The sequence below is a fragment of the Lissotriton helveticus genome, chromosome 1_1 (assembly GCF_964261635.1).
Source record: "Lissotriton helveticus chromosome 1_1, aLisHel1.1, whole genome shotgun sequence".
Taxonomy (NCBI): Eukaryota; Metazoa; Chordata; class Amphibia; order Caudata; family Salamandridae; genus Lissotriton; species Lissotriton helveticus.
The window spans coordinates 1690072326-1690099078 of NC_136057.1; the positions used below are offsets into that span (position 1 = coordinate 1690072326).

At 43.4% G+C, this 26753-nt stretch overlaps 1 protein-coding gene across 1 annotated transcript in view; it reads left to right on the plus strand.

The window, feature by feature from the left end:
• LOC144773952 (inhibin beta C chain-like) overlaps window positions 1–20808 on the plus strand; it is an 82036-nt gene extending 61228 nt beyond the window's left edge. The window contains exon 2 of the mRNA XM_078659007.1: window positions 19993–20808. Within this exon, the coding sequence (XP_078515133.1) occupies window positions 19993–20735 (743 nt within the window). The 3' untranslated portion in view covers window positions 20736–20808. The remainder of the gene's footprint in view (window positions 1–19992) is intronic.
• Window positions 20809–26753: the final 5945 nt, after the last annotated feature.

Genomic DNA, 26753 nt, shown 5'->3' on the forward strand with positions numbered 1-26753 from the left:
ACTGTGTCCCGTAAGTGCAGCACTCTGTCCGGTTTCTACAGATAGGGTGTATTAAGAGGTAAGATATCCATTAGCAATATGAGTACAGAAAACAACACTAAAAATAAAAAATTCAGATATTAGACGTGCCTGTTGTGTGATCTGTATACTTTGCTCAAGAGAGGAAAATAGTTGCAAATCAGAAAGCATGCAAATAACTTACAGATTTACACAAACATTATGGCATGCATACTTTACGCATAGGTGGCAGGGGAAAGGACAAAAAGTATTAAACTATGCATGTGCACGTAGTAAATTACGGCATTGCATCAAATATCCCAGAAACAATATGCAAAGATAGGATATGAGCAATTGCAATATATTTTATCCCCAAATGTGACTACATGCGTTTTCCCTAGTAATAAAAACAGGGAAAGAAAAAAACTCTCTCAACCCAAAGAAGTAGCAAAAGCAATTTGAGTATTCTCATTTAGTTTTTTTTCTTGGGTTATTTTTAAGTGGGTGTTTTTGTTGCTATATTTTTAACAGAGGCATAATATACACCTCCTGGAGGCGTTTAGAGGTGCAAAGCTAAATTTGAACAAGCCTGACCACTAAACTTCTATCAGTTTCAGGAGGAAACGCCATCATTAGTTTTCAGACAGCCGTCTGTCAAATTGGGTGTGCAAATTCAACCTAGTTTTGATAGGTTTAGTTAAGTTTTATAAAGCGTAGTGTTTTCCCAGTGGGTATCTTGGCACTGAACAAAGAAAACAAGAGCTCAGAAAAAGAAAAGCACTTACACAGCTGAAAGAGTGGAGTTAAGTGGAGCAAGGAAACAGTCTTGCATTTAAGGATATCCTAAACTCCCAGAAATTAGATTCCAAACCTAAGGGAAGGGATTCCGCTGTGAGGTGGCGGCCACTGAAAAGACCCTGCTGCTTAGAGGCAGCTGCTGAAATCTGGAAACCTCAACAAGATGTGTTCCTCTAAATCTAATGAGACAACTATGATTGTACCACGTAAAACTATGAAAACAATGAGATTGTCCCTTATCTAAAGAGTTTGCGCTCCAGAAAGACATTCAAACAAAATTCGTCTTTTAACAGAAAGCCCAATTAAGGAGTGAAGATATGAGTCTCACTGTTAGTCTGACAGCGTACATTTACACCAGCTGAAGCAAATGCACAGGGCGCTTTGGCAAACCCAAGTATGAATGAATGAATGAAAGTAGTCTTGTAACGTGCAAACTTAGCCCAAGGGCATCAAGTAGACAGGATTGTAATAATCAATAAGTGTTGACCAAAAAGCATTTTGAATTTATGGTATAAAAAGAAAAAAAAATGAAAGATACGTTTTAGAGTGCTGGGTTAGAAAAAGCACAAGCTAATCAAAGAAATGATCTGACCTGTCATAGTAAGGACAGAGACAAATTTGACACCCAATTTTTCAAACCGTAGATGGGGACAGGTTTCTGACCAAGAGAAGATGGCCAGACAGGCATCAGAAACGTAGTCTTCTCACCATTTAACCTCCTAATCTATATACGAATACCTGTTTTAGAAGAACGCTTAATACTATTCCTTATACTGGTCTTTATACTCAACCTGTGTTGTTTCTTACCTTCCTTCCTCTTCCTATACATATTTGTTGTTTAATTGCCAATGGAACAAAGAATAGCATAACGAATAGCCAGAAACAGAGCAAAGTAATCGAAATTCCTCAAAATGTACTTGCTACACTATCAAAGAGCATTAATTCCTCAGTGTATTTTGCTTCAAAGCCTCACTGGCAAGCTTCTGTACAGGTTCGGACATTAGTGTTCTTGACCACTGGCATGGGTTGCTACATCCCCGAAGGGAGTTTCTTCAAAGTCTATAGTTCTTTTTGCCCCTTGGCCGCAAATTGTATCTAGGCTGCACACCGTCAGGATGCTCAGAGTCTGTTCGTCTGGGTCAGATATGATGGCAGCAAGTTCTTGTTCCAACAGCATCACCTCACCATGTATCAAAAGATCACCATCCCCAAACGGCATTTGCTGAGGAATTTGTTCAAAGTCAGGTATTCCATCCTTTACTCACCGATTGTACGGCAAAGGAAGTGGTGCTTTCTTTACACGACTGGCATGTATCCAATGTCTATGCCATGTGCACTTAACAGCAGTCTGGGTGGTGAGGAGACCTTGCACCTGGACCCTTTCAGCGTGGCTGAAGGTCTGATTTTCTCTGAAAATGGCTGTGAAAACCCAATCTCCAGGCCTTAGCTTATGACCTGGACCTTCAAGGCGAGACAGGAGACTGGCCTTCACATATGAATGAATCAAACACAGTACTTTGGTCAGTTGGCCACAATAATCGACAAGCAGGGAATATTCAATTTCAGAAAATGTCTTTGGTCTCGGTACACCCCAAACACTTGCAAGTCTCCCCATGACTACCTGAAATGGAGATAAACCCATTTTCGAGTGTTCAGTATTGTGCATTGAAAACATAGCTATGGTCAAAGTATCAGGCCATTTTAATTTCATTTCAGCCCATAACTTTCCCAGTTTTCCTTTCAGTATTCTATTATACTGCTCCACAACGCACGCTGCCTGAGGATGGTACAGTGGTAAACGTTATGGGGCAACCCATTGTCCCTCCGAACCTGGGTGTGCGTATTTAAAGTAAAAAATGGTTCAGTCGGGATTTTCAATTACTTAGGACAAGTAGCAACAGCTTGCTTGTGGCACGTATCGGTGATTCGCAGGGAGAAAGTGGTGATATAGCACACACCAAGATTGGAGTTCAGGGATGTGTTCGGAGAGGGTCAATTGGTCATGGCTGTTGAAATTTACTAAAGTGCGATAGCCATGGTTGTTTGATTTTCCCTGAGTGCATTGTTGGGTTCTGATTTTGGTGTGTGTTATATCTTTGGTTTTTCTTTGCGAATCATTGATGTGTGTGGTAGGTGAGCTGTTGTTGCCTGAGGATGGTAGACAGCATGAAACGTTTGCCTTATCTGCAAGCCTTTGCAGACCAGGTCCATCACTTGGCCAATGAAGGGTGGCCTGTTGTTGCTCCAAAGAAGTCAGGCAGGCCAAATCTCGGCAAGTACTCTTTCAGGAGTACTTTTGCAGTACTTAGGACTTTGTTATCCTGTAGAGGGTAAGCCTCCACATATGTACTAAAAGCACAAACCACTATCAGAATGCACTTGAGCTTGCCTACTCGTTCCATCTCGATGAAGTCAATCTGCGGGACTTCAAAGGACAAATCTGGGGGTGCAAAATGACCTGTCGGAATGGGGTAACTTTTCCTGGGTTATAAGTAGCTCATATCATGCATCTCTTTATATGGGACTCTGCCACCGTGGGAATCAATTCATTGAACCATACATGATATAACGTGGCCACTATTCTTTTAGCACTGATGTGGGCTGGACTGTGGGCCATGGTAACAATAGCATTAACATAATAATTTGGCAGCATCCATCTTTGCTTTACTGACAGATCTATCCAACATCATGTCCCATCCTGACACCCATATCCTTTCTACTGTTCTTTCTCTTCCTCCATAGCTTATTCCTGTGTTTCCATAACGCAATCCAGAGACTGATTGAACATAGGTACTTCTGGTGTCCAACTAGCTGTCCCCTACAACATACATTAGACTCTGATTGGGCTGTTCATTTAGCTGTTTCATCGGCAAAAGCATTTCCTTCTCCTATCTCATCTACAATTTTCTTGTGGGCACTAAATTTACAATAGCAACTCTCTTTCGTAACATCAAGGCATCCATAACTTAACTGTTAGTTCCCCATGCTGTATCTTAGCTCCATGCGAAGTGGGCCGACATTTGTTATATTTTCCATGAGCCACAGTTTTCAAGGCAGTAATGACATAGTCAGCTTCACTAGTGCCGTCGGGTAATTTGAAACATGAACCAGCCACGAATAGTTCCCCTTGGGGTCAGATATAGGGGTATCCGTCAGGTCTACCTATCCCTTAGTCTCCTCCTAAGTAATTAATACGCAATCATGCTTCTCATCTTCTTGGGATTCGGGGAGGGGTAGTACAGTAGCCGCATTAATAAAAATAGCATTTCAGAGTGATGTTTGGAGCATAAAGTGTCAACTCCTACCTGGTTAATCACGCATTGGTCAGGTACTGGATCTGAGTTTTGATTAATAATATGTCCACCACATGTGGTGCCATAATTGTCAAATTGTGACCCAAAACTTAAATGATGGATTGCTTTACAGCATTGGACGCAGCAGCCAAAGCACACAAGCAATTTGGCAAAGCTCTCGCTACCAGGGTACAATGGAAAGTGCTGCAGCTGTTAAAAAAGAGCAGCATCGATCCTCCGCTCTCGGTCCCAGCTGCTCAATTTCCGTCCCAGACCAGCTTCCTCATTTTTAGGAAAGCACGAGTTTTCATTAAGGGGGCACATTCAGACGCAGCTCCCTGCATGTGTGTGCTTCGTACGTGTTATAATGAATGCCTGCGTTGCAATGTGTGTGTATTATGGGTGTTTGATGTTTGTCTGTATCAGCCTGCTGCTTGTTTAAAATGCACCTTTTGTGTTTGAGCATGTGTATTTTTGTGTATGTGTGACGTAGTGTGTGCCTGTGTAAGTTGTGGAAAATTGCAAAAAGCCTAAAAAATTGTTTTACAGCAAGTTCTTCGCCGTAAGGAAAAATAAATTACTGCCCGTATATTGTAGGTCCCATGTTGGTTTCAAGTGCACCTGCGTGTATTCAAGATTCTCGACCAAATGGAACAGTTTTCGATCTACGGAAAAGTTGTCAATCAAAGAAGGCTAAACACATTTATTTATGTGAATATTGTATATTGTTGAGCATTACTTGTGTCCTTGCAACTTGTAGTGAGCTTTCATTACTAAATGAATGTGTGCTCTATTGTTGAATCCTGGTCACGTTCCCCAAGCTGTGTAGTGTGAAGAGCAGCACATCTTCTAAAACACTGGCAGTTTTCATGGATGCGTTTCAAAGCATAAGGATGGCCTAACGGCTAGGGCGCTTGACATCGGACCTGGGGATCTGGGTTCGAGTCTCGGTAACGACGCCAAAAACCCCCCTGTGATTCTGGGCAAAATCACTTAATCTCTCCGTGCCTAAAATGAATGTGTGTCTGTCCTCATGTAACGTAACTGGTGCTATGTAAAGCGTTCTGATACCTGATTCGGTTCGGGTCTAGTTCGCGCTATATAAAACTCTGCAAAAAACCCAAAAAAAAACAATTATGCAGATAAGATATGCTGCTATTGATGTCACCCGTGAGGTTTTAGTACAATTTCTATGTCATTTGCATATATGTAATGGTCAAAGCCGAGCAACTGAATGAGAAAGGTCAGCAGGATCATATAAATATGAAAGAGATGTGGGGACAAGGTGGAATTCCACACGAGGGATCTAAGAAAAGAGTTAAAGGAGGATAAATCAAATTGTTGTGATCTGTTAGAGAAACTTTTGTGTTAAATATTTTTTTTTGCAAACAAAAATGGCTAATGTAAGATACCCAATTATTAACTAGAGAAAGGGTCCAATCAAACAGATAATCTATTAATTTGTTAGGCCAAAATAAAATTCCAGTGAAACAATCTGGGCTTTGGCAGCAACGGCAAAAAGTAGCAGGTTTTTCCCCATATCAATATTAAATATTCAACAGCACTGAAACAAATATTAGAATAACACAAAAAACTACTATAATTTCCAAATAAGCTGAATAAAAAATATAATGAAATAGTTAGAAAAATGACACAAATGGCATAAATTCTAATATTGGAGCTGTAGACATGAACTGAAAAAAGTCAAAAAGGACCAAGCAGCTGCTATGCATCTGTGACTGCAAATAACTTAGACCAGGTTGTGGTTTCAGGATGACTGCAATGAACAGGGTGTCTGGTATGCCTTGCAGATTGCACTGGTCAAGAGTGTAAACTTTTGATTTAGGGCCTGATTACAAGTACGGCGGTCTGACAATTGCCTCCTTGGCGGTTCGACCACTCGATCATGACCCAGGCGGTCGGACCACCACAAGACCGCGGCCTCTGCCAAGATCCTGAATCCCAAAGGTGGTCTGGTGGTTGGACCGCCAAAGTCATAATTGGCCCCTTCGTTTTTTAATGAAAGTCAAAGTTCTAGAGCAGGTGGCTGCGGCCAGGGAGTTTTTATGGAAATCAGATACTCCTTTTTCAGAGTTCTGCTGATGCCTTTTGTGTTGGTAAAAGCACCAAGGGGACAAACTTCAGTAGTGTGGTTGCAAGAGCCCTCGGCTCACCAGGATTACTTTTCTTCCTTTTCCCATTCTCAAGTTTTTCCTTTGAAGTTAACCACGGTTTTGCTTTGGAGATTAAACAGGATGTTGTAACCAGCAGCCCACAATAGTCTCAATCCTTCATTAAAAAGCACATATTCTGACAAACCAACAAATCTTGTTTACTATTTCTGTGTGTTTTGCAGGCAGCCATGACAGTTAGCCCTGGTTCTCTGTAGCTTGAAAAAATTACTATGTCCCAACATTGGAATATGTTGGAAAATGTCTTCCTGGTTACTACTTCAGCTTCCAAACAGCTTGGGAGGTTTCTAGGGTGCAGGCCACAGTGGAGCAGTGGAAGGCAGATCCAACTATCTCATGGGAGGGGCTCCAGCACAATTCTCATTCTCATCTGGTCTACTAGCTCTTCCAAGAGGGACCTATTCCGCCTTTTAAGTCCATGAGAGTGCAAGAGGACAAATGATCCAACCCTTGAGAGCACTTCCAAAAGCTTGAGTACAAACAGAAGTAGGATCTAGGCCTCAATCCTTTATCAGGCACTCATAAGATTGCAAGCAGACATCCTATTCTTGATCTCCTTGTCGCTATCAAATCCATTTGTCTTTCGAGAAGATGATGTTTAGAAGCTATCCGGTGATGTCATCAGTGATGTCACTGACCATGTCATGAATGATGTAATATGTGACGTCATCAGCAGTGCATTGCGGAGGCGCGAGTTATAGGTAGGTAACTATAACAGCGGAATTTCTATCGTTTTGTATGAGTGAAATGTCCAACTAACTATAACATCCCTAAAACCTATGGGTTTTTCTGTGAATTTCTAAGGTTTATTAAATGCAAATTCCAAACTATAACGTCCCTAAAACCTATGTTTTTTTCTGTGAATTTCTAAGGTTTTTTAAATGCTATTTCCTAACTATAACGTCTGTAAAACCTATGTTTTTTTCAATGAATTTCAAAGGTTTTTTAAATGCTAATTTCTAATTATAATGTTCATTTAACATTATCATCCCATTCTCAACCTGGTGAATACTGCAAATCTCACCACTCTTCCATCGATACCTTCCTCCAACAAAATCACCACAAACGAGAGCCACAACTAACGCTAATGATATGCAAAGTAGGCGTTCCCGTGCAAAAAAAAACACGAAAACACCACTTCCCCATATTTTCAACAACTAGCCAAATCTGCAATGCGATCCAAAAACAGGCGATAGGCCGACTTCCCAGTAACAATTTAACATCAACCTTTAACTGGTATAAGGAGATCGACAATCTACTGCGTGAGTTAGACCCAACTCACAGCCACATCTAAAGACCCACATGTGATAGAGGTACTAATCATGCAGTTCCGACACCCAACAAGGCCACAACACCCAGCGCCACCACCACCAGAACCTCCCTCCCAGACCACCCCCGCTACTACCACAGAGGTAGCGCAAAACAGGACAACAGACCTTCCCAAAATACCATGTTCCCTCAGCCACACAATAGCTGAATGTTGGGAAATGTGGCAACCAAGTATGTGTGAAGGAGGCAAGTCACTCATCAATAATAATGCACACAATGCCAAGTGTAACACTGATGTGCTGCACAGATCTCACCATGCAAAGCACAAACCTCTCCATGTGGAGATATACCATTGATACTTGTAGTGTAGTGCACAGTGGACGCAACAATGTTACCTCAGGAACTGGGCAAGATCTCGGTCATGTAGCAGTGTTGTCCCCCCTCTGGAAGCGGAAGTGGAGTGGGCTGGTTCAACGTACGTCACTCCAGCTTATGAGTATGAATAAATAGGCCAGGCCCTGGGCGTGGTTCATTTGTGGGAAGACCAACGAGTTTGCAGAGCGGCGTCCCTCACCCTGGCACGTGGCTGCCGCTATGTCCGTGGCCTCCTCCACACAGGCCACCTGCAAACCCAACGGCACAGCACCGCAGACTTATATCTGTATCGACTACTGCCTTCAATCTACATTGCGGACAGCAGGGTTCACAACTTGAATTCAGCCTTGATTTATTAATTGCACAGAGAATTGTACTCTATGTCCTCGGATTTTGTCAAGATCTTGACAAAAAGCATTCCTCGATGTCTATGCTAACTACTGCCTTCGATCGACACTGCGGACAATAGGGCTCACAATTCAGTTGCAGTGGCGATTGCAGATAATGCAGTCCAGTTCGCAAGACACGTTGCTCCCAGTGCGGCCCGCCGGGACCACGCATCATCGCAGGATGCACACACGCTCAATGCTTCAGGTGCTACTAACTCACTGCACCATAAGTCATCTCCACGTGGCCTTATCAAGGCAAGATATTGCTTCCAGTAAGGCCCGCCGGGACCACGTATCATCGCAGGGTGCGCACACGCCAAGTACTACAGGTGGCACTAACTATGCAGCTCAACTCAATGCCACGTGTCTGTGCGCCCATCCTGACCGCTGCCTGCGCCCTACACTGGGGTTACACGGTTCACTATTCAAGATTAGAAGTGACACCAATTGGGTAGGAGACTGTAATGGGTTAAGCAGACCAAATACTCCCAATCTGTGCAGCTCAAGTCAGCGTCACCTGCCTGTGGGCCTTTGCTGACCGCTGTCTCCGGCCTACACTGTGGAAGACCGGCGACAGGTGGTGCCAACTAACCCTGTTCAACACAAGCCAATCCCACGCGTGTAACTGGTTCTCGAGTCTTGAATGGCAGTGAACCCAACTTCGTGGCAGCGACCACAGCACCAGGCTCCCTTCAATCACTGAAGGATATTTGCATATGGAAGGCCAGCGACACGTGGTGCCACTGAGCCTGTACTACGCAGGCCAGTGGGGCCACCAACGTATGCACATGGCTATGGGCCCTTGCTCACTGCTACCTCTGACCTACACTGTGGAAGACCGTCGACACATGGTGTCACTAATCCATCTTCAACACAAGCTGATCCCACATGTGTAACTTTGTCCCGAGTCCTGAATAGTAGTGACCCCCAAGTCCGTGAGTCAACCACAGCACCAGACTCCCTTCGATCAGTGAGACATATTGCCATATGGAAGGCTGGCGACACGTGCTGCCACTAACTCTGTTCAACACAAGCCAATCCCACATGTGTAACTGTGTCCTGAGTCCTGAATGGCAGCGAACCCAACTTCTTTGCAGCTACCACAGCACCACACTCCCTTCGATATTTGAGGGATACTTGCATATGCCACGGCGACGACACTTGGTGCCACTAACTCTCTTTAACTCAAGCAGATCCCACATGTATAACTGTGTCCTCAATCCTGAATGGCAGTGACACCAAGTCTGCGGCAGCGACCACAGCACCACACTCCCTTTGATCAGTGAGGCATATTTCGATATGCAAGGCCGGCGACACGTAGTGCCACTAACCCTCTTTAACACAAGCCGATCCCACATGTGTAACTGTGTCCTAAGTCCTGAATGGCAGCGACCCTAACTTTGTGGCAGCGACCACAGCACCCCACTCCCTTCGATTAGTGAGTATTTACAGATTGAAGTCTGCCGACAAGGGGTGCACCCGAACCTGCACTACACAAGCCGGGTTGGGCCACCAACGTATGCACATGGCTGTGGGCCCTTCCTCATCGCTACCTCTGGCCTACACTTTGGTCAGCAGGCCTCACAATTCGAGTACAGTTCCGATTCCACATGACGCAGTACAGTAGGCAAGACACATTGCTCCCAGTGCGACCCGTCCACATCAAGCATCATCACAGCCTCATACAGTCTCAATGCTTCTGGTACCTCTAACCTATTTAACACAAACCAATCCCACATGTGTAACTGTGTCCTGAGTCCTGAACGGCAGTGATAACAACTGTGTGGTGGCGACCACAGCACCAGACTCCCTTCAGTCTTATTTGTTGTTCTTTTCTTTAAATACATTTATTTATATGTAAATATATACATGACTAAGATTCTTCTTAGTCCAACCGCACAGGGACACTTCTGGGCCCAAGAAGGTTGTTGGGGGTATGTTGGTAATGTGGGAAGAGGGTACGTTACCTGCTAATGTGGAGAGAGGGAGCGTCAAAGGGGTATCACTCACAGAAAGAACTCCAATATGTTTTCACAAATGCCTCGGAATCACAAAATGTTTTTTCAATACTTATGTAGTGTGAGTTATGAACAGTTCGGACCCAGGCTCGAAAAGCGACCGCAGCGGCTGGTCCGCTCGACTCCCAGGCACAGTACTACAAGCCGTCCGCGTCATTGTGTCTATCCCTGCCCTGTTCCGTCGTAACCCACGCCACACCACCACACTCCGATTACGTTCCAACGTTGGCCCCACATAGCTACCTGTCGCAGGCGTACTCGCTGTTGGTGTGCAGATCAACATCTCACAGCCACTCCCTGAGGGGAGGTTTGCACACACACCACACCCATCTGGCACATGCGGCACAGGCCATGTGACCACGCAAATATAATAGATCAACAACGTCACATCCTTTATTGCTGGTGCTGACTAGCTGGTGAAAGCTCCACAGGTCTCAACCATAATGAGTCCATGAAAAGTTGCGCATGCGCGGGAGCCTGCGCATGCGCATTCCAGGCAAGAACGCAGCCCCCTGGCTCATACTGAAGGCTCCTGGTGGGCTAGTTGGCCCCCTGGGACTCCCAGTATGCAAGGGGAATTAGTTCCCACTCTGCAAACGCGCCAGGGCGAGTTTGCAGAGAGGTGCAGGGGGGTAGTAGCCTCCTCCTGATCCCGTTTTTTTTAAATTTATGTATAAAAAGGGGGCTACACACCCACCAATGGAAGGCTCAAATGAGACTATGTATTATGGGAAGTGTGGTGCGGAAAGCACACAATCAAGTCCTGTATTGACCCCGCAAGTGGGCCCGTCCTCGGCTTGACGGCCGCGTATAAATTGTCGCTCCAAGGTTGTCCACCTTTGAGTAGCACACAAGCAGCAGCTTGATTTATGTGTAGGTGAGGACGGGGATCCGCCTGTAGATGCCGCTCCGTAATGGATCTGCCCGACGCATTTCGAAGCTCCATATGCTTCTCTTCAGGGGCTATAACGGTGGTGGGTGTGTCATATGGAAAATGGAGAAGTGGGTTAGCGGTTGTGCACACCGCTTCCGTTAAAGCCCCTGAAGAGAAGCATATGGAGCTTCGAAACGCGTCGGGCAGATCCATTACGGAGCGGCATCTACAAGCGGATCCCCGTCCTCTCCTATACATAAATCAAGCTGCTGCTCGTGTGCTACTCAAAGGTGGACAACCTTGGAGCGCCTATATATATATATATATATATATATATATATATATATATATATATATATATATATATATATATATATATATATATATATATATATATATATATATATATATATATATATAAATAAATATTAGGCATATCCTACATAATAATGCTCCTATGCCTTGTAGGATTTAAGGCTCTATTTCTAAGTGACTTAGCTGACGTCAAAAGTAGGTGTTGCATACATGTCAAAATGGTTTACTCTGGGATCTGTCTGTTGCAGTGACTGCATAGTGTTAGAAAAAAAGATCATCTAACTGAAATATCGTGCCTAACTATAGTTTACAAAATCATTGTCTCTGTGAGTTTAGATTTTCTATTATTGACTACAGCGGGGTGATATTTTTGTAAATGATATTTAGGCAAAACATTTCTGCCATACCATATTTTGTTACTGATATTTTTGTACTATACCATTGCAACTTTGCTTACAGCAGTTCGCAGCTGCAACAGCCTGCCCAAATAATGCTTTTGAATTTACTTATGTGGGTAGTGTAGCTCCAGCCACAGCCACATATGACATTTAGGGCCATATTTGTGAATGAGTTGCGTCACCCTTGCACCACCCAACAGGTTGCAAGAGTGACACAACTCATAAGTTAAATTTGTCAAATCACAGGTGGTCTGCTTGAGTGGCTTGATAAATTTGGTGTAACACAAGGCAGCGCAAATCGATGCTTTGGGTTAATCTGCCCCATGGTGTCGTTTCTTGGCTGGTGAGTGGGTGTTCCCATGCAACACCTAAGGATTTTGGCCTACTCCCAGAGTTGCCATTAATGGTAGGCCTGGGAATGTGTCAAAACTGCCACGTCAGCCCAGATGGAGAATAAAGAGGAGAAATATATTTATAGGTTACTTCCTTCAAAAGGCAGTAGGTGCGATTAGCAAGGAAATACAACTGGCGGAATGAAGACTTTAATTAGCTCCACTCCCTGATTTACTTGTTTCGGTTAATTCCTACCCTCATACAGCCATGGCCGAAACAGACTTTGATCATAGGCCACAAGTCCCACTTTCGCCCATTGTTGTAATTTTTAACCAGGGTGACCAATGTGCTACATATGATGGAATTGAGCCTACCTCTAACCCATCCTCGGAGAAGATTAGTCCTCAGCATGCAACAAGGGGGAAGAGGAAACATACTGAATTGGCAGGAGTTGATTACAAATTAAAGGGCCACTCACCGAGGGTTAAGAGAACTAAACATACCCATATATCAGGCAATGCATGTAAATCTCGCACAGGAGGAGGAAGAAGCACAGCACATGAATGAATGGACACCTCTATTGAAAAGTTCAATAAAATAGTACAAGAGGCTCTGGCACTCATTTTATCTTGTTTAGTCTGTATAGAAGAGCTTTTTGCTCGAGCACTGCAGAACATAGGAAAGAATCTGGCAGCCAACAAACAGAATGAAAGGGCCACCCAAGTTAGTAACACAGATCAAAGTGTAAATGATGCTCTTTTAGTGCCCCTCTGGATAGGATGGCCCCTATAAGTGTAACACCTACTTCAAGGACTCTAAGTAAGAGGGACTCTTCCCAAGAGACCCCCCATAATAACCCTTCGGTTCAGGCAACAAGGGTACCTGTGCCCATTGGGAATATCCACTGGAATAACCGAAAGATGGGACATGGGGTTACAAGTCGAACAAGACTGGGCCCGTTGAAAGGGGGTAGTTCTCCACGAGGAAATACAAATGGTAATGGCCTATTGCATGGTTCCCTAAGTGGGAGGTGTAAAAAACATATTACATCTACCCCCTGCCTGTACACCATATACAATGATCCTGACAGGGATTCCCTATCTTACCCCTGGTCACCAAGAAAACTGTCAAAGCCTCATTAATAAATTAGCTCATTGGTGCTTTAGGAAAATGCCATTCCAGATCAATTGGTTTGAACACATCATCATGGCAAGGCAGGTGAGCAGGTTAGGTTACACAGTTAAATCTGTGGAAGGGGATTGTGTGGTACTTAATTTTAGTGACGCCAGGTGTGTGCATTTTGCCTCGAAGCATCTTAGAGACACCTCTGGTGAACTGATAAAGGCTCGCCCATTGGATTTTTTCTATCCCCCCATCAGGGGACTATTTTGAGACAACAGCCTTCACGGCTAGGCTTGAACATATATTCCTTTTCACAGCCCTTTACTTTTACTCACCCAAACTGCTTTGATGCTCTCTCAAGACTTTCTGAAATCGACTGACTGTTCAAACAATTTGGACAGCCAGTTAAGAACCTGGCTGTCTGGATGTTGAGAACATCAACCTAGTGAGAGACTCGTATGAATGTGACTCTGTTAGCAAAGGGCGTGTAAATCCAGCTGGCACCATTCCATATATATCCATCATTACTAATAAGAATCTAAATTACCCTGAAAACCCTTCCCTCCAACCTAAATCAATCCCCGAAGGTAATCTCGTAGGGGAGGGGCCTGGCCTATTAGCTTTTGCTACTATCTCTGCTATTAACAGTACACCAGTGGGTTTGGTGAATCAGGGACATACCACTCTTCCCCTCAAAATTATTTCCTGGAACATTGCAGGTATTCGCCACAAACTGACCAATGAGTTATGGCTAGAGTACATCAGGGGTTTCAACATCATCTGACATCATGTTGGACGGTTATTGCTCTTTCACTGTCCCTGCAATACCTTCTCCAGCAGGGAGGGCTAAAGGAGGGCTTTTTTTGTTAATCTCGGTAAAATATGGGTCCATAAAACCCTTGGCATAGACTCTTTACCCTGGTATCAACTAATTATTATTTCCAATTTGACGCAGGTTAAGATACTAGTGGTAAACTGGTATTTTGACCAAAATTCCCTCATGTTATTATAGCCTTACAGGCTGAAATAACAAAAATGTCTGCGAAGTGGCAGCCTTTATGTATCTTTTGGGTGGGGGATTTTAGCTGCACTTGTATTGAATTTGAATTTGTATAGTGCCCTGTCACCCAACGGGTATCCTGGCACTGAGATTACCCTACAACGCTGTGCATACCTGCAAAAAACAGAATACAGCTATAATTGGGCGACATTAGTCCCTCGGAAAGAGCCATGTTTTTAGCTTCTTTCTGACGATCAGCAGATTCTCAGTTTGTCTGAGATCAAATGGTAATTTGTTTCACAGACGCGAGGTTGCAGAACTAAAAGATCTGCCTTCCATCCGGGTTTTTTAAAATTTGGCTGTGCAAACCAGTTTTGCAGATGATGACCGGAGATTTCTAGCAGGGGTGTACCAGGAGAATTTGCTCTGCAGTGGTCTAGGTCCCACTCTGCACTACCTGCGGTGTTAATGCCCAACAAGTTTGTGGGCTGTTGGACACAGAAGGTCAGCCCCAGCCACACTTTACCCACACCCCGCAGGGCGAGGCCTTAAATTCCATCATCATGGAGAATGACCTAGGCCTTATTAATAACTTGGCCTGTGGTTCCTCGCCCCAGTGCCACACATATGTTGGAGGTGGCAGGGAAAGTTTCGCTGATTATATGTTTATTTCAAGGAAGTTTTTGTTGCTTGTCAGCGACTTCAAGGTGGGACCCAATAATGCTAGTGATCGTAACCCCCTCACAGTTTCTCTCAGTATAACAGCCCAGGTAGGAAAAGGTGATGGCCGCCTGATTCATTATAATCCCAATAAAGGGGTAAGATTAAACTGGTGTAAAATAAAACCTCCCCAATTTGGGGAACAACTGTCATAGCAAATTATCACCCGATTATGTGTTGTCTACAACAAGATTCTTCCCCAGAGGAGGTTGTTCGACAATTTGAGTGGATCTGTGTAAATAATTGAACAAAAAAAGACCTGATAGCGGAGCCTTCTGATTACCAGCACCTCACCCGTTTTTACACTCATGTAATATTATCCCTACTGTGTTGAATGGGAGCTGTGTGCACACTCTTTAGTACCCAACCGTCACAGTAGTTGTTCCTTCAAGGAACTTAACAATTTACAAAAAACAAGCAAAGGTGCACCACTCAACAAAAAAACAAGCAAAGGTGCACCACTCAACAGAAATGTTATCAAAAGGAACAAATAAAATGTCCATATCCAAGAAACAAGGAGTTCTTCAAATTTTTCTTTTTTTTCTTTCTCTTTTATTGTTTCGTTTTCATTTTGGATAAAACACAACGAACAGCCGCCGCGTTTCGTCCTTATACAGGACTTCTTAAGGGCTGTTAAATACAAACAAATACATAAACACATATAAAACATACTTACAACAAATATAAGACAATATACACATAAAAATTATGTGGGCTGCATAATTTTGATCTGTGTAAATGTAGCTAAGAGATTAACTAGACCGGTCCAGAGAAGGGGATTCCAGGAGGTACAGTGGTTTAATACTGAATGCTCAAGGGCTCAAAAGAATCTTAAAATGGCCCTACATGCTAGTCCTCAAGACAGAAATCAAATTAAAAGTGTGAGGCAAACATACAAAACTACTGTCAGCCAAAGAAAAGAAGAACTGAGGAGATTGGCATGGGAAGACCTGGAGAGAGCTACTTCCCTTAAAAATACTAAAGGCTTCCGGAACATTATTAGATCGCCCTTTATTTACGGACGATGTGAGGCAGATGGCTTCACTGATTTTGGGGGATGTCTGGGAATCCCACTTCTCTGCTATATTTAACCCAAACTGCCTGCAGTTAAAGGAGAATAGTGGGGATCTGCCTCTAGATTTTAGCGTGGCCTCCCAATTAAGTTTATTTATTTCAGTATCTGAGGTTGATGAGGCTCCGGCGAAGGGATTATGCATGAAAGCCCCAGGCCCTGTTGGGGTTCCACTTGATTTGTTCAAAAGGAATCCTAACCTTTGGGCACCCCTATTGACTAACGTCTTTAAAGCAGTGGTGACTGGCCCTATCCCTGCAACCTGGAAGGAGGCCATTATGGTTCCTGTCTTTAAAAAGGGCAATAGGAATGACCCGGCTTATTATAGGCCTATTTCCCTTATCGACGCCACAGCAAAAATGGTACTCGGGAGGGTCGCCCTTGACTGACTGGAAGCCTGGGCGACCACCACAGCGGTTATGTCCAAAACTCAATATGGTTTTAGGAGGGGACTGGGTACTACAGAGCAGTGCCTCAATCTGTCTCTGATTGTTAGCAAGTACATGCGGACCAGGAAGGGTTCTATCCGCCTGGCCTTCATGGACTTGTCTAGCACCTTTGATACTGTTAATCGGGCAAAATTGTGGGCACTAATGGGGAAAATGGATGTTGAGGAAGCACTAATTTCCCTCTTGCATAGGTTACATGCTAACACCACTGTTGCCATAAGATATGCCCCCCAAGGGGAAAAGACTAAGTTGGTTGTTTCCACAGATGGTGTCCGGCAGGGGTGTATTTTAGCTTATTTTCTCTTTTTAATCTATACTAATGGCCTAGAGACATTTTGATTAGATAAGGAAATTGAGTTTCCCTGAATTAGTTGCAATCATGTCCCGCTACTATCGTATGCGGATGACACAGTGCTAATGCCTTTGACAGCAACTAGCATCCAAAAATCACTCATCGCTTTTACGATGTTTATGTTGCCGCTTGATTTGAAAGTTAACTCTATTAAATCGTATATTATAGTGTGTGGCCCTAAATTGACCAAACCTAGAAATTTTGTGGTAAGGGGTAGGAGTATTGATAAATTAAATAATTTTACTTACTTAGGAAACTTATTTAATATGATGAATTGGGAACGGCTCATAACAGCCAGGGTGCAACACACAAATAGGGTTGTGGAGGGGTTATTTTACTTGCAAGCTAGGACACAAGCTGGTGACAGAGCTAGTCACCCCCTATAAAGCTAAATGTTTGTCTGTGGCAACTTATGGTGCAGGGGAGTGGGGCCACCATAAAAGCCGTCAATTACAGGTTTTGGAAAATAAGTTAATAAAAAGGCTATTGATGACCCCGAATAGTGCCCCCACACTCCTTTGTCATCGAGAGCTGGGGTTGGACTACTTAAAAGACCTTATAGGCATTGCCCCTTTGCTTCTATGAGCAAAAATGTGGCTGTCTCAGGAATTAATGTTCTCAAGGGATGTGATTAAAGACTGTACTAAACTGTATAGTGCCCTATCAATCCCTTGGCTTCGATTTGTGAGAGATAAGTATCATGAGATAGGCATGGGGCGTTTTTATGACAAGCCTGATAGTATCCTCACAAATGCGAAAGCCATCATCAAAGAGGCGCACTATTCTAGGGCAAATATGCGCCATACACAATCTGAGGTGACTAGTCTCTTATGCTTGTGCCCTGCTCAACAGCAATTTTACTTAACTTTTACCACCAATGTACGGACACGATTTCTTTTAACTAGATTTCGTTTACGCACTCTACAATTTTTAGTGCCATTCCTGAGACAATCAGGGTGGGCCGAAAAACGTAGGCCCTGCTCGTGTGACAATTTGGCAGCTCAGAGCACTTCGCACTTTATTTTATCCTGTCCCCTTTTCTAAAGAGCCATGGGGAAATTGTTTCGCTCCACTTCTAAGGGAAATCTGGCCTTGCACATACATTGAAGGTTTTAATATGCTGTACTCATTGGCCACTTCTGCTATTTGTATTACAGTGTCTAACTATGTTAAAGCTGCAATGGCCATTAGAAAGCGTTATGAGCTATAGAAGCTGACCAGGAACGTTGTAATCTTTTAATGTACAACTTTTATACCCTTGGATTTTCACGATCAGTGATATATCTTGCCGTGCTAGGTCATTGGTATTATGGATTATATGTTTTTATCTGTCAGATTTTTATGAACTTTTCCTTTTATTCATTTTAACTACACTGTTTTACAAATATGTTATGAAATCTTAAAGCTGTGCTGTTTGTTTGTTAAACTTTTATGGTCCTTGGAACCGAATAAAGTTATTTTGAATTAAATTGATATATAAATCAATTGGTATTAGCCATTCCTCTCCCAATATTTATGGATCAAAACAAATGCACTAGGGACTGACGAGAGAAATTTCTCAATGCCTAGAGTCAAAATAGCATTTTACCCATCAATAAAAAAATGGGAGACTACTCAATCAATCAATCATCTTTATTCGGTCAAAAAATATTAGACCATAAAAGCACATTACAAATAGACATTGAAATAGCAAAAAAAAAGTAAAACCCTGTCAATCCTGTTATATATCACATTAACTCAGCAATGTTATACAGTACCAAGTACAAATAATTCATTTTCAGTCTTAAAAACAATTCATACCAAATCATCTTAAAAAAAAACCAACATTTGCGACAATATGCTTACATGCAACCATTTGGAGAAAGGAAGAAATAGGTCTATATGTAAGGTCAAGAACAGTGTGTAGGAGGGTAAGAACCTCAGGTTAGGGTCCGCCATACGGTCCTATTCTGCTCGCCCAGTTTAAAACATATTTGTTAGAATTAGACAAACACCGTAGTTTAACTACCTTGTTTGTTAGGTTAAAAGACCCTTCTTCCTAGCATAAAAACACTCCATAAAAAGGATGACATTCTTACACAGATGTCAATAGTCGGTAAAGACTGTAAAAATAGTTAGGCCGGGCGGCATTGAACAAAGTCTAACTGCTTTAAATAGCTTAGTATATAAAATGTCCTCCACGTTTAATCAAAATTGCAGAAAAGTATGACATGCATTGTCGTCTGTTTTGAGGCATTATCGCAAGGCCAATTTAATAGATTGGGAGACCAATCATTTGATTCTGGGAAGGTAACCATATGGTGGAAAGTGTCCATCCTAAAAAGAGTTAAAATGTACCTGTGCTTTTTGAGTGGCCCATATCTAAGATATAATTATAATTGCATGTCGTAACTACTTAAAAAAGATGTTTCTTGCTAGAACTAAATTGAAATGTGACTCAATAGCAGACCGCAAAGTAGCACGAAAGGTCAAAATAATGGGTCTGATTTGATCTACAAATGTTCTTATCTGGCTCACAATAGATGACGTAGGCAGTACGGATGCACCTACGACGGGCTTTCCCCTTAAGACTGTCTTAAACCAAAATGACTGTCTTTAAACAGTCTTAAGCCTTGACAAATGCCCTTTTTAAGTCCAAGGCCAGGAAAAACGTAGTGAATCAAGGCCATAGCGAGAACTGTGTGACAGCAGTAAAATTCCAGCAGGGAGTCTCTTTCTCATACACATTTAAATATTGAGATTTGAGGGAAGGAAAAGCCTAACAAAAACAGCTCCAGTCAAATGCACAATTTTATAGAGCACTATAAAAATTACATTACAAAACAATCCAATAAAACTTTGTCTAAATAACTAACAAATTAAGATAACTGGCATTAGTTAGCAAATTCTGTCCCAAACGAATCTGATGCTGAAACCTGTAAATCTCTCTCCTGTTGTGCTTTGGCATTGGCCATACATTGTTGTGTGTCTCACAGTTCTGTTCTGTGTTCCTTAAGGTATGGATTTCTTTATCTCCTGTTTGATAGATTGCTCCAATAATTCGGGATTGTGTCTGCAGTTCCAGTTCAACCTAGATGAAGAAAGCAGAGCAGAAATCTTCCAGGCTACTGTGTGGATATTCCTGGTCAATTCTTACAACAGGAGAAGTCAAGTGACCGTCACATCATATCTTTGCCAGTCGGACTGCGTGGACCATAGTGTTGCTCAACGGATGCCTCTTCGCGTGTGGAGAAGCGGATGGTACAAAATCCCGTTTGCACCATCCAAATACCAGGCACTAACTTCGGGAGAAAAAAAGTTGAGAATCCATCTGGGGTGTAAAGGCTGCATAGGAGGCCTACGCCTGGCCAACATCAGCGGCGCAAACCGGCCATTCATAGTAGCAGAGGCCAGGAGGCTTGTGGTGCACCCGCTGTCCCAAAGGAGTTTGACATGCAATTCCAATTCAGATACGTGCTGTCGGAGGAGTTTCTATGTAAACTTCAAAGAAATTGGTTGGAACAACTGGATCATAAAGCCAGAAGGATACTACATGAATTACTGCAAGGGTCAATGCCCCATCAGCCTGGCTGGGAATCCAGGTACTGCTGCCTCATTCCACACTGCGGTCTATAACCTTATTAAAGCCAACAATGTCTTGGCGTCAATGGGGTCCTGCTGTGTAGCTACTCACCTGCAACCACTTTCTCTGCTTTACTTTGACAACAGTACTAACGTCATCAAAAAAGACATTGCAAATATGATTGTGGAAAGATGTGGTTGCACATAGTGCCATAATATCGATGTAAGCGCACAGCAGCAAGCAGTCCAATGAGGTTGTAAGCTGCTGCCGCTGTTCAAGAATTTCCAATATTAAAAAATAAAACTCTATATAATAAATACAACGCAAAAGTGTGTTGCCATAATGTATGTAAAACCACCTGGTAATCTAAGGTATGCAAATCAACTGAACATAGGGGCATATTACCAACAAGTAGCAATAATTATCGCTAAATAGGCTTAGCGACGATTTTTTTATCGCTGCCTATCGCTGGATATGTTAGCGGAGAAAACATGCTATTAGCAACGTTTTTCTCCATTGTGCTAAAATATCCAGCGATAGCGGCGAAATGCGTGAATATCGCTGAGAATACAGCGATATTCACGCATTAGAGACAAAATGCTCTTAGCCATGTTATCGGCCTCCCATTGGATAACATGGCTAAGAACTGGTCTGAGCAGGCGTTGGTTTTTGGCGATAGCGGGAATATTTGCATTGCTACGCCTGCCTTGCTAATAGGCGATAGCGACATTAGCGACTGCTTTCAGTCGCTAACAGGTTGGGTACGCCCACTTTGCATGTCATTAGCGATAAATATCGCTAACATGCAAAGCGGGCCCCATACCGCTCGCTATCGCCTAAAAGCTGTCGCTAACATCAGTTAGTGACAGCTTGCTAATAGAGCGATAGAATTATCGCCGCTTAGCGGACGAAAATGGCAGCTAAACCGGCGATAATTGCCTATCGCCACCCTTGGTAATATGCCCCATGGAGACTAAGGGGCATATTATCAAGAACAGGCGATGAAATTATTGCCGCTTTATCGGCAGGAAACTGCCGCTAAAGCGCGATAATGGGCTTGATAATAGGCCCTTGTGAATTCCCATAGCAGACCAGGTTCCGGTGTTAACCTGGGCTGCTATGGGAATTCACAAGGCCTATTATCAAGCCCATTATCGCCGCTTTAGCTGCAGTTTCCTGCCGATAAAGCGGCGATAAGTTTATCGCCTGTTCTTGATAATATGCCCCTGAGTGCGGCAGTAAAGAGCAAAACTCAGTCGAATTGCAAGATGCACGGAGGTTCCACTGAAATGTATGAGACACTATACAGATTTTCAGTTTATAAAACACAGAGGCTAAATAGAGGCTTTTACAATAACATTCATTATAGCATATGAAATATATGCATTGTGGAAAGTTAATGTTCTGTACTGGAATACCAAGGGCCAGATTGCAGACTTTTCCACTGAGTGGTGAGTGTAACACGGATTGGCTAGGCCAACAGGTTCCGCCTTTGGAACGTATTGTCTTTGCCAATGTATTATGGCAATGATTTACAGTGTCGGAATTTTTACAGATGCTGTGCAGAAACATCCCCAAAAAAATAAAATGTGCAATAATACGACTACTGCTGTGGGTAATTTCATTCTGCTGGTGCACGCATGTGTTATGGCATATATTGGAGCATGTGTTAGAATGCATGCACATGCCAGTGAAGTGATGCAGGCACCGTTTGCATTAATTTCTTTTTTTATCTGTTCTAAGAGGGTCAGAGGAGACGTCCACAAGAGGGAAACATGAAGCACTGGGGGGAGCATAAAGGGGAGAGAAGCAGAGAGCAGAAAAACACACAAACTCTCATTGAGTGCAAAAAGGAAAAAGGGGGCATATTATCAAGCCTGGGCGATACAATTATCACCGCTTTATCGGCAGAAAACTGCTGATAAAGCGGCGATAATGGGCTTGATAATATGCTCTATGGAATTCCAATAAAAGCCCATGTTAGATGTGAAGACATCTGACATGGGCTTCGATTGGAATTCCATAGAGCATATTATCAAGCCCATTATCGCCGCTTTATCAGCAGTTTTCTGCCAATAAAGCGGTGATAATTTTATCGCCCAGGCTTGATAATATGCCCCAAAGTTTCCTTAAAGTGAGCAGAGGAAGGATAGAAACCAGAGAACCAGAGAGATGGTGCAGAGGCTATGCTCCAGGGGAGGGACAGCGTGCACTGTCTGGTAGGTTTGACCTAAAAATGGAATTTGCATTGACCTTCTGGTATAAAAATACTGTTTTGCAACTTCTGCTACAGAATTACATGACTTCGGTACACTTGTATGTAGTGAGGCTGTATGGACCCAACAACATAGTTCAGAACTGAGGCAGTGCACGTCCCTCCAACAATTCAACCAAATTACCAGCGCGGAAAATAAAAATCCCACTGACCCTTTGATGCAGAAATTGCTTATTTTCCCAGTTTTGTTGGTGAAAATGTTGGTCAAAAATTGCACCCTATCGGTTTCACACTTTTCAAAGGCGTCCCTGAGTTTGCTGCCTGGAATTATTGTTACACATTAGATAAATGTGTCTTGATATGAAGTACACACCCATTTTAATTCTACTACTGACAAAACAGCCTTACTTGTACTCCAGCCAAGCCCTGAATTAAGTCAAGAACCACACATAGCCAAACACTGGTACTGTAACACAGTCTCACAGAAATCTGTGGAGGCAGTGAATAACACTAACAATACATGGATAAAAATTAGGCAAAAGTATTTTTTTTAAATGTTTTTTTAACTATCTTTCAATATATTATTAATTATTTTACATATAAATAGTTAGCATATCTACATTTTCAATGGACCTTCTTAAAACATATATAATTGTGTCATGCGCAGACGACACCCAACTCGTCCTCTCCCTATCCAACGAACCCAACACCGCCAGACACAACTTCATCCTGTACTCTGAGCTCAAAATGGACCGCCAGATCAACTCCATCTCGTCCTCCTGCTTCCACACCCTCCGCCTCCTACGTAAGACCTTCAAATGAATCCCGCTTGAACACAGAAAGACCGTCACTCATGCCCTGGTCACCAGCCGACTCAACTACGGCCACGCACTCTATGCCGGAATAAACACAAACCTCACCCGCAAGCTAGGGAACATCCAGAACACCGCCGCAAGACTGGTCCTCAACTTGCCAAGACACTGCCACATCTCCCAGCACCTGTGCACACTTCACTGGCTCCCCATCGTGGCTAGAGTCACCTTAAAGATACTCACCCACGCACACAAGGCCCTCCACAACATAGGACCAGCATATCTGAACAGCAAACTCAAATTCCTCGCACCCCAAAAGGACCCTATGATCAGCCCAGCTCTCCTTCGCCGTGGTCCTCCACACCAGAAAATCAAGATCGGGAGGCAGTTCCTTCTCCTTCCTCGTGGCCAAGGTCTTGAACAACCTTCCACTCCACCTCAGACAGACAACATCGCTTCCCATCTTCACAAGAAACCTCAAAACCTGGCTCTTCGACAGACCCCCTCCTTCATGGATTGGAACCTGCATCTTCCCCACCCCTAGTGCCTTGAGACCGTCACAGGCGAGTAGTAGCGCTTAACAAACGCCTGATTGATTGATTGAACCTGGCTGACCTGATTTGTAAAGGTCAGTGAGTCCTCAAAGATCACTCCTAAGTTCCTGGGTGATTTAACTGAGAGCCCGAATGATCGAATCAAGTTAGTAAGTGTTATTTACACTTTCTATTGAAGCATCATCAATGTGTAAATGATCAAGCTACTGTTGCCTTTATGTTGTGCTATTTTAGCAAAGGCACATGAGTGTGGGCGACTCCTTTAATTCTAAATCTAAGCCCTTGATTATCCCATTTTAGGACATTTGTGCAGCATTTTACTGTTATTTTCGAAAAAGACAATCTTGAGTCTTTGTACTTGCACCATTACTTTCCCTGCGACAATTAAGGAGGAGCTAGTAGCATACATTCACCAGTTCCAGCAGCTAATGGCAGAGGCCTCCTAAACGGATGAGTCTGCAGCAGATGCCTTCTATCAAGGCTGGCTTGAAGGACTGAAAGAGGCCCTTTCTTTAGAGGGGAATAGCATCCCAAGCACTGCGACATTTCTAGACCTCTATATACAGAGTAATGCAAACAAAAGGGTTCATTAGGATGGCGGGCGGACCTGAGTCCGCCCGTCACCCCCGCGATGTTGGGACCGGCCGCCAGACATGCGGCGGTCCCACACCGTGAATTAGGATCCGAACGCCACCATGGCGGTCGCATTCTGCAATTTAACATTGCGGTGGGTGCTTTTGACCTGCCACATGGGGCAGCGTAATATAGGGGGGTTACCATAGGTTACCCACAAGTGTAACCCACCTCTCCGCCATGGATAGGCCTTTCAAAGTCGACATGCTAATATGGCAGACGGTGCCTGCTAGGCACAGCCACCATAGTAGTACCCCTGCTCCGTCCGGCAGGCAATCGTGACGATTGTCACTGGCGGAAAAGAGGCAGAAAGACTTTCCGTCTGCCCCGATACCCACCGCCATCATAATGTGGCGGGGGCAAATCTCATGTTGATGGAGTAACGATCGCCACCGCAGGGCTGGCAGTGGTGATCGTTAGGCCATCGTAATGATTCCCAAAGTACCTACGGAGAGACACAGTAAAGGTTCCTCGGAGGAAGCCATGCAACCTGGAAATATTCACCAGACACTAACCACAGAAGAAAGGCATCACAGAAAAAAAGAACAGCTGTGCTTTTACTGTGGAAAGCAGGCGCATTTTTTAAAGGAAGGCTGCAGTCTGACAGTAAATGCCAGGACCGTACTGTGAAGCTTGAACCCTATCAAGTCTTGTTCTTCTTAGATACTTCAACACAAGAGGACATTTTCAGCTCCTGGTACAGATTCTTCCCAGTTATGGTCCCCTTACTACTTTGGCTCTCATTGATTGTAGGGCCTCTGGATCTTTTATTGCTCAAAGTTTGCATGACAAACAATGTTCACCTAAACAAAGCAAGGGGGGTTCCAGGCTCTATTTAAGAACTTGATGAGAAGCCCTTGATTTCTGGAGAAGCATGTTGGGGAACTCTCTACTTGGGAATGGCCTTAAATAATGGACATTTTGAAACCATTTAATTTGGGCTCGATGAGACTCCAGCTTTTGATATTGTACCGGACACTCCTTGGCTGATAAAACACACTCCCTCTACTGAATGACTAAACAAACCATTACTCTTTATAATTGCAAAGTTGCCAGCAGCACTGCTCTCTGAGATAGGGGTGGAAAAAGCTTCTTCCTTTTACTTGCTGTGTTGTTGAAAAGGAAGCAGATTACCAGCGGTATATAAAGATTTCCAGGACATCTTCAGTAAAATGGAGCTAATTAAATACCACCTCATCGCCCTTAAGTCTGTCCAATTTTTTTGATTCCTGGAGCAAAAAAAAATTGTTTATATCCATTAACAGTACAAGAAGATATGATTATCAAAGAGTACATAAGAAAAAACCTTTAGAAGGGGTTGATTCTACAATCCTCTTCATCTGCTGCGGCACTAATTGTTTTCATCCCCAAGCCGGGGGGTGAAGTATGACCCTTTAAAGACTACAGAAAAGTTATTTTACTACGTATGCCCAACTTAGTCCTTCCTTTGAGTCACTGAAATCAATAAGGGTCCACAACTCTGTCCAAGTTTGAGCAAGTTGATTTTTTTTACATTAAATATATATGACACATAAAAGTGAGCAACAAGTGTTTCACAGCTACCTCTCAGCCCTGGCTGTGATTCCAGTCTAAACCTAAGGACCAGGGCGAGGGGAATCTTTGAAGGGGGGGGGTGTTGTACTATCAGGTTACAAGAAATCGGTACACACAAGAGACAAAAGACATAGCAAACCTTTGCGAGAAGGCACACTGCACAATTCACAGCTACCTCTCAGCCCTGGCTGCAATTCCAGTCTTAACTTAAGGCCCAGAGCGAGGGGGCTCATTGGGAGGGGGGGGGGGGGGGGGGGGAGTTTCCTATCTGGTCGCAAGAAATATGACCAGAAATGTGAGATTGTGGGTAGGCCCAAGAAACCAAAGACATAGGAAAGCTTTCAGAGAAGGCCCACAGGACAATGGAACATACACTGGTTACATGTTAAACTACATGTCCCATACTAATCAGTAGCATAGCACTAACCACTAGGGAATCAGCACACTTAGACAATTG